Below are 12628 nucleotides of genomic sequence, written 5' to 3' on the forward strand. Positions count from 1 at the left end.
TGACAATATTTTTAATGTCTGATAATATTAGAATCTCACATTTTGTGGATGCTAACATTATGACGTTTTACAGAAGTTGGGTTTTGGTCTCCATACATCACGACTAAATGTCATTCTACATCAAGATGATATTGGCATGGGACATGTCGATGAAGACGATGGATTTTGGTTACTTAGAAACAACTTAAAACCAACAAAATATTAATGTCACAAATAAAACAAAGGCTGGGAGCTGACTCCGGGAGTCAACTTGAGTCCGCTGAAACTCATTTCCAACTCACCCTTTTGGCTAAGGTGGTGAACTAAAGCCATCGGTGTATTGGTCACTCTTGCTGCCACACTGGTCACCTGAGAGCTATAATATTGCTTCCTTTTACTGCTGAATGCTTTGTTCATATGGCATTTAAAAAGCCCCACTACCACACCAGCATTATCATCACCTACTATTCTCTACTGTGCTGATCTCCTGTGGGAAGCAACAACGTCAGAGCCTGGACACCAAATATAAACTCTGTGTAAATTCTGCATTCATATCCTATTCTTGAGCTGTTCGAAGTGCTTTCTAAAACTAAAACAAAAATAAGACAGAGGTTTTGAACACACTGGACTGTCCTCCATGAAAGCTACTGAGGCTTTTACAGAAGAAGAGGTTAATCTGTCCCTGTAATCCCACGTTAAATAGACATTTTCAATTTGAAACCTTTAATTAAATTAACAGTATCACACTTTCATATTTCCTGCAGTGGTAATGAAAGGACGACATGAACATACATATTCTGCAGATCCACGTCTTCTGCAGCTGGTTTAAAGTGACACAAAGTAAGCTGAGTTCAAAGTTCAGCCAAACATATTAAAAAGGAGGATTTGCTACCAGCTGAATCCACAGAGTTCAACCAGAGGTCTGCCCTTTAAAAGCAGTTTATAAAATCACACCACTTAAAGATTTATTTGTAGCCTTTCAGGGTAATACACATCTTTCTTATTCTCTCTAGAGTATTTGAGTTAATATTTAATATTTTTACTGTCTTTCAGTTTGGACTGTTACATTATACAAAGAAGCTGTTAAAGAGTTACGAATCTGGCATGGTCTGGTCCATCTGCCATCCGAAAAACTCTGACTCTGATACCAGTTTCATCGGATCATCCTCAGACGGTGCGCTGAGGGACCAGAGTGGGAGATGCAGATGTTGCCTCAGTCCTACTCTTTTCTGCATGTTAGCTGAACTGCTGCTGTTATCTGGTAAGATGTCCTGGACTATACAGAGAGAGGATTCAAATTCAGCTTTGACTGAATTTTGTTTCAATCGAAAAGTTAAAATCATAGTTTTGCTGTCAAAACACTCCAGTTTGGTTCAAAAAGAAACAGACTGCCATTGTGAAAGAGATGTCTGTAAAACTGTTGACAAAACACCTCAAACAAGGTTAACTATGACTATATTTTTTAAAGAAATGATCGATATAGATTTATTATTAAAATGTATTTCCTTAAGCTGAGAAAAGCCATTTCTAAATCTATGATGTCATCATGATGAAAAGTCAATGGGCTGGGAACAGCCTTAGAATAAACGTATTTATCATATGTGCCAGGAAAGCAGTTCTCATTTGACTAAATAGGCATTGTCCTGGGGTCCAGTATCCAGATCTCATAGTGCATCCATGCACAGCTGAAACACTTCTATGAAGGTTTTCTGTCAGACATTAATGACATCATAAAGTTTATTTACTCAGAGTTAGAAAAGCTCCTCCAGAGCCACAGATGAAGTCATGCAACACACAGGCTGAGTGGTACTACTCAGGACTTTTAAACTGACCTATAAAGTATGTGGTATTCCTAAACTTAAACTTGGTAGTCAGTTGGGTTCATAATGTGTGTAGGTCTACTTGCAACATATTCTCATCCCAAGTCATCACATATTGCAGCTTATCAGTGGACATCCGCTTCTAAATATCCGCATCTGCTGTTTACATTCCAGGCTGTCGCTTCTGTGATATCAACAAATGCACATGGTAGGATGGCGCTGCATGTGGTTATGTTTAGGTAACAACAGCACATGGCAACCAGTGCCGGGACATCAACAAACGCACATGCTGGCGTATGATAACTCCATGACTGGTTTTGGCCGGCCAACTTCTTTTTTTTTTCACCCAGCATTGTTTCACGCACAAGTGAAAGGTGCCTTTTGACGTCACTTTCTTGAAAGCACTGGCAAAGCGACGCAATTCTACAAGTTCCAAATGAGAACAGGCTGATACTTGCATATACCGTATTGAAGCATACAGAGTAACATGTCACAGATTTATAATACCATGTCTTTAATTTTTCCTGATTTATGTGATGACCATGACTCCCAGTTAATTTCAAGCAGATGAGAAATATAAGGGCGAAAAATCTCTAGTGTCTGAATTTAATTTATCTTCATTAAATGTATTTTTGTGTCCACTACAGCTTTAAAAGTCATTGCGAAGAATTGTAATAGACATAGATTACGTGTTTTAAACAGTTGCCTGAGGGGATCACATTTCTAGGTGTGCAAGATCAGAAGAATAAAATGATTCCAGGTACAAAACAAAGGGAGTAGTTGCTTATTGTCATCTCTTAGTAACTGATGGACAACTAACATCAGAAAAAACAACAGTCCTTTAAACCTTAAAAAAAAAGCACCTTTGAAATATTATCTTTGAGCTAAAAGCTTTGATGTATTCCCTAAAAAAGGTTTCTATGAATGATTTGATCTCTTGATGAGTAACATCCTGTAGCTAAATGTGTTTTGAGGTTATAAAAGTGGCCAAATCTGAACATGGATTTATCATTGATCATGATTTTCACCAAAGAGCTGCCTGACTCTCATCTCAGACTACCAGAGAAGACAAAGTCTCTGCAGAACGATGCTACATATTTGAAAGTAGACAAGAAAGAAAAACATTTTTTTTCTTTCACAATGTTTTTCTGTAATCATCCAGCCATCCTTGATTTGCCTATGCAGAATATGAAAGAGGCTGAGTACCATAATGTGGGGTGGTAATTACTTAGTGAGTGCATCAAAGCAGACCGGCTGCTGATAACATGTCTCGACTGGAGAAAGGCGGGGTAAAGTCTCTCTTAAAATTACCTTTCTCTCTCCTCACCTTTCTTTTCCTATTCCTTTCTCCTCTGCTCACTATTTCCCCCTACAGTCTGTATGCTACTATTATCTGGGGCCAAATTCATTCTGAATGAGTCGGTCAACGAGACATAATTAAGGGTAATGACAGGGGTCTCACTATAATTACAACAAAAAAAAAAAAAGAAAAGAAAGAAAATATATCAGTAGGTGATGTCATTATGTTGTGGGGCCCTTGGAAACTCTGGATCATTTTTGAAAATATAAGGTTATGATAAAGGAAATGCAGAGGTGGAAAATGAAAGAAGGACTACAGGAGCTCATGTCCATAAAACTGTTTCAGTGTATGCTTTTGAACCATGAACATGTTTACCTTCAACTTTGACAACCCCGCTTTAATTCCAAATGCAGGCCAATTAATTTCTTACCTAAAGGTTTGTAATTGCACTCAATGTTTCAGCCCCTCTGATGACACGCGTCCGGAAAAATCCCTGTTCGGGTAAGTCAACCATGTCTTCAGATTACATTCATATACAACTCATTTACACTGGCTAATATGTTTCCGAGAAGACATAATGGTCATATTAAATGTTTCTGCAACATTGCATTTGCAGGTCTGGCAACTAAAGAATGATTAAAGCTGGGGTAGGTGGTTCCCTGAAAAAGGCAGAAAATTGGCAGATTTAAAATACACCCTCTTCCTGCAGCTCTCTCCTCGCCATCCTAGGCCCCTCCCATCAGACAAGCAAGAGCATGTGCTTCATACAGTAACCCAGAGTTTCACACACAATGATTTATCTAATCTTATTTCTCACTCTCTCTGTATAAGACAACAAATGAGACAAGAATTTGCTAGCTTTTGCATCCCACAGTTCCTCCAACTCTGTCCCTGGCACTATAAAGTGAATGTCCAGCAGCTCTGGAAACGGATCTTCAGTCAGTGCCTGTAGCAAATCAGATTCCTGCAGTGTAACCGGGTGTAACCATCCGGGTCTAGCCTGTGAAAGGGCAGCAACAGACAATCTGGTGGGGAGTCAAAACAGTCTGGGGTCAGGCCTCTAGGAGCTGTGGTTTGCATTAGCTGATTGTGACTTAACATAGCCAGAGGTGAAGCCTTTCAGATGACATAATGTGATCAAGTTTTTAGCAAGTTTTACAACATGAAGTTGAATTATTTGCAGCCATGAGCTTTCGGCTTGGCAGAAGGTGAAACTATTAACAACACGTTCTCCCCATCTCTGAAACGCTTGGCCAACATAGCCACTATATGTTTTGTTTCTCTTCAGACTTTTTTTTACCTTATTTTTGATAAATCTATCTTATAATTTTTTTTGTTTGCTCTACAGTGTATGCAGTCGTTGCAAATGCTCGAGTAGCAACTTTCCATGTAGGATTCTACACCATCGAATCAGGCTTTCACCATCTAAGTACATGTGCATCTGCATTGTAGAGCAGCCATTAAGAACTCCCTCTCTCTGAAATGACCTGTGATCGGACAAAGTCTCCCGCTACAGACCAGATTTTCGAAAGCCTGAAAACAAGCGCCAAGAGGGGGTGCAGATGTCTAGTGTTCTCTCAAACCACTTGACTTACAATATACTGAAAGATTTTCATGGGCGTTTTGCCCAATCTTATCTAGCTTTAACATCTTTTTTTTGGCAGCTCTTGGTTAAAGAAAGCTTGCGGTTGAATAATGCAAATAGAGATGTTGCCTTGAAGCATAAGACAAGACACGAACTCTGGTCTAAAGTGTACAAGTCAAGAATTTAGTACATATAACCATCACCAAGAACTCCCCTTAACAACACATTTTAGTCTCCACAGCCCGACAAGTAACTATATTAGTCTGGTCATGTTCATTAAAACAATGCCGTGTTGTAAAAGTCGCCACCTGCTTTCCTCCCGCTGCTCCTCTCCAAAGCAGAGATGTTAACATGACTCTGATCCTGAACACCAAGGTGACTCCTGTATTTCTCCCTGTGGGCTCTCTGCCTGTAAAAGTTTAAATACCTCTGGCCTTGTCCACTCTGCTATAAGCTGTATACTGTATTTATCAGTCCAGTCGGCTGCTCAGCAGTTTCCTCCAGAGCTCTGAGGGGAAAAACAGCATGAACACATCGCATGAGTGAGCAGTGCTTATTTTGGAACTGGAGTTTGATTCGAGGCTGGTCTGAGCGGGTGCAGGAGGGAATATCAGCTGACCCAGTGACTTACAAACCTCTGCTACTGTACAAAGCTGCTGCCCTTCATTTTTTCACTAAACTTACATCGTTGGGACTTGACAGATCCATAAAGCAAGAATTTTTTGGATACCATTCCTACTAACAAAATCACATCAAGGTCCTGGATGGATTGTCAAAAAGCATTTACCTTTTTTTGTAAGATTTTGTAAAGGTACTGCAAAAAGTGAGCGATAAATTGGACTTAGGCTTGTTTGTCCCATGTGGATTGCTATTTGTAGTGACCGGAAGGAAAAAGGGAAAGCTGCTGAGCTCCAGTCTTCCAGAATTAGCATTTCTTCATAACGTCATACCTTTGAGCAATAACAGTTCTGTGATTATCTATGTGTTACACCTCCTCGCACATTCCCCCATGTAACAAACCTATTTGCAGCCAAAGTGGTTTCAGATAAACCAGAAAGAAAGTATTTTAACTATGATTTGACCCAGCCAATCATCATATTCCCTGTTTGTGTGTTCTCATTTACTGTCTGTCTGCTGGGAACCAGTTGACGTGTCTGACTGGACTGTAAATAGCTGTAGAAGCCATAATGAAGCCAATGATAGCAGTATCATGGATTCCCAATGACCTCAGTCGGGCCAGTTAAAGTTATATGCAGGATATAATTATGCATTTTATTGGTTGGGAAGGAAGGACTTGGTAATGACATGTGGCAGCTTTAAAAGCCTCTGCAGTCCCTTTGTACGTCAAAGGGATGAGTAGACAGATAGCAGCTTGTCCTCAGGTCCGATCTGGGCTTTAACAGCTGCTGTTTCACTTCTGTGTGTTGCACAGACAGGAGCACATGCCCAGATAAATGCCTACTGCAAATGCATACACAAAGTATGCATTTAGACACAAACATACTCAAATCTTATGTACTTAAAGGTGAATTTGAACTACACAGACATTTAAGTGGCAAAATTCCAGCTTTGTAAGCCGTTGCTTGCCCTGCAGTATACAGGAGCGCAAGGACCGATCATGAACTGTTTCTGATCGTCTGTTGAACGTTCAAATGAACTTCTGACATGTCAGATGTTTTAGTGGGTCGTCTTGTACACTTAAATCAGAGCTAAATGTCAGGTCGGTGCCTTTTTTTTCTCACTCAATAAATCACAGTGTAACCAAAACCCAGCTAGTTTGTTGGTGCTGCTAACTTTTTAACTTGCATATGCGTATGTGAAAGAGAGAGAGAGAGATGGACAATGAGAAAATTAGCGAAAGAAAGAGAGGGAGACAAAAAGAAAGACAGAATCAAAATTTGTACTGACCAGTTTTTCCAGCTTTTTTTAGGATGGCTGTCTCCACATTATTGTGCTTCTGCATTCTGCCTTCCTACAGCCCTGGAGCTTTAAAACAAATCTTTATTGACAACTGTTGATAGCTAGAACAGTCTGCAGGAGCTGACAGACTGGTTTGTCTATTTTACACGTACAGTGTGATCACTAGAGTCACAGCTTGATAATCAGACTGTATAGTGTGAGCACATAAAAGTGATATTTGGCTTCTTCTATGAACTATGGCAACTTCTATGATGGGAGTTGGACTTATACAGCATTCTAAATAAGGCTGAAATCAAACAGTGTATGCCCATCTTAGGAGAAAAAGCTTATGTATCGCTGTTAAAGCAACAAACCATGTCATTCACACACAAACTACAATACTTAGTACTGACCAAACCATTTCTGTAGTATCTGAATATGGAAACATAGGAGGTACATACAACTGCCACTGCATGCTTGGTAAGATTCTTTGGTTATTTGACATGTAGACTGTATATTTTGATAAAATACTGATTTGATTCCCCATTTAACTAATTTAAAGACTGTATTTACTTTGCCTGTACTTGTCTGTCAAAATTCTTGTGTGATATTAAGACAAAATTAAACCCGAGTGAATTTTAGATGTTTGGGTTTGTTTTGTTAAAGATAAAAAAGAGAAGATTGTTGTTTTGGCAATGGTACTAGGATTCAGGTATCAGAATCTTTTTTATCTTTCTGTTTTGCTTTGTTTTTCTCTTGTGTTTCATAAAGGGAATACAGCAAACCCTGCGTTGTAGGATGACAATAAATTAACCTTGTCCTGGCAGCTATATTGAAAAAATTCAAATGAAGACCTGCTGCAGCTATTTAGAGATGAGAGTTCTCATCAGGTTCAAAGACAAAGGCACATGCAAACACATAAAAATAAAACAATCAGGGACATGAATATACACTCAGGTGTCACATAGAAACTTTTAACACAACAGAATCTTTTGGGGAACTCAAAGGCCTGTCGCTGTCTGCTGAGGCAGCGGTTGCCAAGGTGTTTGATTAGTCCCGTAGCCCTGAGCGGCCTCATCAAACGGCTGTGGAGATAAATGGAGTAATTGGCAAATCATTGGCACTCTCTCCCTCTGTGTTTCTGCTCTGACTCTCTACCTACACCTGCTCCCAATGACTTTTTAGTGTTCTCACCTCAACTGTCTGAACTGCTGTGAAAGACTGAATTCAATACTTTTTTTTTCTCATTCTGGTCCCCTCATGTCTGTTTCCAGAGGGCACAGACTGTAAGCATGGTTTTTATGATTAGCTCTTGGACTGTATTAATTAAAATAGGACAGACAGACCTGCAGTCATTTAAAATTCCAGCCCAATCTCACTGACAAAAAAAAAACAAAAAACTGTAGTAGAAGTGATGGGTAAAAAAAGCACAGGACTTTCACCCAGGAGACTGGTGATTGTGTCCTGAAGTCAATGTTGATTTTTTTTTTTTTTTTAAAGGAATAGTTTGCCAATTTTCAACCAGATTTGTATCAAAACAATGAATGTGACATTGAATTTTGGTAAGACTTTACTGAATCTAACCTGTGCCAGAAATCTCTCCTCCCCCCCCGAACAAAATCTGCCTTTTTCTTACTAAAAATGTTCTTAGAAAAACACGTTAGTGCTGTGTTTAGCAATAAAAACTCAAAAGTGTGAAAATGGAGGCTGGAAAACTGAGATCAACTTGTAAAACTATGCAGTGCTCATGAAATATAAACCAAGAATCTGTTACTGAGTTGCATATTTCTCACCTCAAATGTCTTCAGAAACATGTTTTAGCTTATCATATAACTGTAAAGCCGCCATTGTTTTAAACATGAGTTAGCAAGACATCACCAACCAGCCAAAGCATTTACTGATGTAATGGTGTGCTACAGTGCATTTCAGTGACATAAATGCTATACTAAATTTAAAGTTGATATTCAGTGATTCATGCCCGGGGAGGGCATGAATCACTATGATTTTGGTGATGCCTAGATCTTCCTATTTACACTCTAATCTGGATAAACCTTACAGCTTTACGCCATTACTTACAAGGTCTTAGATATCTTGTGCCCCCCATCAAAGTCAAGATCTAAGTATGCTCCTAATGGATGTTTTGAGCTTTATTCTAATGCTAGCCTGTTACACCTTTACTGTTAAGAATCAAAAAAATTTAGTTAAGAATTAATTAAAAAATACATGAACTAAATAGAAATTAACTGGTTGTTGGTTGTATCAATATTTTTTTTGGTCCTGTAAGTTTTGTTTAAAGTTGTCTTCTGTTTCTCTTTGTCTGCTCAGACTTACTGCCATCCAAGAAATCTTCTAAAACCCTTTTTGCGTGTTCTTCCAGTTTCAAGTTGGAAATCAAAGAGGACCCACAAGTGCCTGTGTGAACATCATGCAACAGTGATCACAGCAGTTGGTTCAGTAAACACAGGCTTGTTGTGTTTATTGATGTCAGACTGCTGTGACAGTTAAAAGTTTGAAGAGACAGTAATGGGTGAATATTCTAAAGAGTTTTGACTTTAAAATAAATACTACGCTAAAAACAACTCCCTTCTATTAACCAACTCCCAACGCTACCTGTACTTACTTGTTACTCCCCGCCCTCAAACCACCAGCACCCTCCATCTGCGTCTCCCTCTGTTAAGAGCAGCACTTTGCTGAGGTGGGTGACAGTAATGAACTCTGACTCAGTGAGGCTGGAAAGGATGTAAATGAATGTAGATGAGGATGAAGAGTGATTGCTCGCACAGAGGGCTCTAAAAGGTGTGTGTCAGAGAGAGAAAGTCGGAGGGAGGGAGAGAGGGAGAGAGAGAGAGAGAGAGAGAGAGAGAGATAGTGCACCCATGGGAGCTCTTAAGTGGAAATGTGCGGCCCAGTCAAGAGGAAGGCACTTCAAATATCTGTTTATCTATTAATGAGATTGAATGGATGGATTGATGAACGGGTGGGCGGATGGAAGAGTGATGGTGAATGATGGCAGATGGAAGTATAATAGTGAATGATGTGAGAGAGGAAACAGGAATGAGATGAAGAAAATAGTTTTTTTTTAAGTAGGAGGGAGGAGAGGAAGAAATTAAAGACAAGGAATTAGAAAATGAAACGGATGTAAAAAAAAAAGAAAAGGAGATCAACTGTGAATCAAAGATATCACAGCTTCAGAAAAAAGATGTGTGTGTTATTTGGCTGGGGCTTAACATCCAGCCGATTCTCTATTTTTTTTTTTTTTATATATATCTTAATTATGTTCACTGCAAGTTATTTTAGTTCCCTCCTAATTATCCTGCTGTATGAGTGAGTGTAAAAAATCATAAGAAAGAAGCAATGATTAAATCTGTCCTCATGCAGCATGGTTGGCTGACTTCTTTAAACCTAATTAATACAGAGAGTTTTAAGGCTGGAGAAAGTCTTCACTGGCATTTCTCATGTTTGAAAGCCCTGCTGTCTGCTCCACATGGAGAAGCAATGTAATATACTGTATATTGTATATATAAGTGCATATCTTCAATGATATCATTATCAACTTCTCAGTATAACTTTCTTATTACAGCCAAGGGTCTTTTGATGCGACCACATATGCAAACATTCATTCTACTGGCTGAATTCCAGCAAATACTTACATGGAAAACAGATGCAACAAATTGTCCAAGAACCTGGACATTTTGCATCAAAATGAATTTATGGAATAACAAAATTTTTTCATTGATGGCTATTACATAAATCCTTTCCGACATGACATCATCACTTTCCAGCAAAGCTGAGTGGTGACCTCGTAAACCTCACTGAGCTGCTGGACGGTCAGCCAATACAAACTCGCACTCACATGCACTCGCACTCGCACTCACACACACACACACATACACACACACACAGATATATATAAATAAGATGCTAAAAATGTGTTCAAAAAGTTGTTTTCCCAAACTTAATGTAGCAAAACCTGTCAATAACGTGTTACTCTGATCTTTGCATCCTGCTTGGAAGTTGCAAAGATCATGTCTCTGTAAGTCAATACATGCTGCCAGATATGCAGAATGCTAATCATTAAAGTAATGCATTCAACTGTCCAAACAGCTGCTGTTATCAACTTTTTTTCATAGCATTTAGAGGGGCGGACAACATTTACGCACAGGCTTATTTCACTCTTTTTTTTGAGAGAGAAATTCTCTGCCCATTTTAAGTAAGTTAAACTGTCCTCCTTTATAAAACATCACACTATTGAGACAATTCTCTTCGCAGTGAACACACTGAGGGTCACTGTAATAATAATAATTCACCAATGCAGTATTTATGTATTGTTGGACTCAATTTGTGGCGTATGCTGTTTTCTTTAAAAATTCTAGAGCTCATTAAAGTTATCAGAGACAAAAGTCTACAACTATATCACCATATCTGAATGCTAAAAATGCACTAGCACCCACATCTAGGTTTATGCACCAGTCTTGTCCCATGGACCACAGAAACGGAAAGTCAACATTAAGCTTAAATCTGCCATTTCCTGTGCACAGACTAATTTTGCCTTTGCTCTCCTCAGTTACGCCCTCTGCTCTGGACTGACCGCTGCAGTCAAAATAACTCTATCACTTATTACGTCCTGTCTAAAGACTACGCGTCACCTTCTCCTCTTTGACTCCTGTTGGTAAGTATGAGCTCTCTGCCATCATTCTCTTCCCCCAGCTTTAATTTACCATCTCCTGGAAAAGCTTAAAAATCATCCTGTCTTGCTAGCTGTCATCTTACTCCTCTCATACACGAGTACTACCTGCACAGATCTGAACCCTGCTCTCCTCACTGACTGCTTATCATGCTAATATAAGCGCTACATTATTCCACTTTGCATTTATTGTATGTCAGTGTGACACATCAGCTCAGTTACAGAAGTGTGTGAGTGTGTGTGTGTGAGGGAAAGAGACAGAGACAAAGAGACAGACAAAGTCGTTGTGGTTTTCAGTTGGAATAGATGAAGTGACAATTTCCAGTTGGTATAATGAACTGATATGAGGTATAACGAAATAAGACTTCAATTCCAAAGAAATGAACATAAAAAAAATTGCAGCTTTCATTTCCTTAAAAATCTAAGGTAAGCCGAAGTTGAGTTCCACAATAAGAAGCAGCTTAAACTCCTTGGATCCAGTATCAAACAAACCACAGCCAAACTTAGACCCACAGTCACAGCTATAGTACAACAAAATGTCCTGTCAGGACACCACCAACAGCAGTAAGCAGATGTATTCACTTTGATTTCACAACGTACAAGGTTGATTTATTTGTCATTTTTCTTAAATGTGGTTTAAGAAAAAATAAAGTTAAATAAAGTTGACCCTAAATCCTGCTACATCTTTTTGGCGTAGAAGGAGGAGATCCTGACACCCTGACGTGGCTCTTTATCCTAACAGCCGGCCAGTTTCCGTACACGTCAGCTGGTTACTCACCCATCACTCGGAGCCTCTCGGCGCCCACCACCACCTCCTGCTCGTCGGCAGAGAAGAGGAGCTTCCCAGAGGTGGATTTGACTTCAAACATCTTGCCTCGTGCTTTAAATCCACTGGATCCTGAACCGAACACACAGAAAGAGAGGAAACATCAAAGAGGAGCGACTGGAGCTGATTTCTTACTGAATTAACTCCGTATTTGAACATTTAAAATGCATCCAGGTGGAAGACATTCAAGGTGTCCTGCAGGACCCGCTGACTTAAGCAAAAGAATACTCAAACTTTACTTTGAGAAACCAAACCCCAACATACAAGAAAGTAAATAATACTATCAATCTTATTTTATGTTTACTTTATATCAAAATGTGAAGTGTATCTAAAATTTTGCTGTATTTACTTATTTTTGTGAAGTTGTTGCAAATCATAACTAAAAGGATTTTGCAAATAATGAATTTAGAAGATCTGCAAGTTCTGTTTTTTCAACATGTTTAAGAAAATACAAATATGACTGACTAGTTTGCAAAAAGCAGAGTACTGACCTAGAGCACAGTAAACTTGTTTAACTGAAAGAACAAGGTCATTT

The 12628-nt window shown here is 39.1% G+C and overlaps 1 protein-coding gene across 2 annotated transcripts in view; it reads right to left on the reverse strand.

Moving 5' to 3' along the window:
• The window catches only part of sgcd (sarcoglycan, delta (dystrophin-associated glycoprotein)), a 307043-nt gene that overhangs the window by 57649 nt on the left and 236766 nt on the right, over positions 1 to 12628 (reverse strand). For both annotated transcript variants that reach the window (XM_042498784.1, XM_042498783.1), the window contains one exon: positions 12046 to 12165. In XM_042498784.1, the coding sequence (XP_042354718.1) occupies positions 12046 to 12165 (120 nt within the window). The remainder of the gene's footprint in view (positions 1 to 12045; positions 12166 to 12628) is intronic.

Source organism: Plectropomus leopardus, chromosome 13 (genome assembly GCF_008729295.1).
Source record: "Plectropomus leopardus isolate mb chromosome 13, YSFRI_Pleo_2.0, whole genome shotgun sequence".
Classification (NCBI taxonomy): Eukaryota; Metazoa; Chordata; class Actinopteri; order Perciformes; family Serranidae; genus Plectropomus; species Plectropomus leopardus.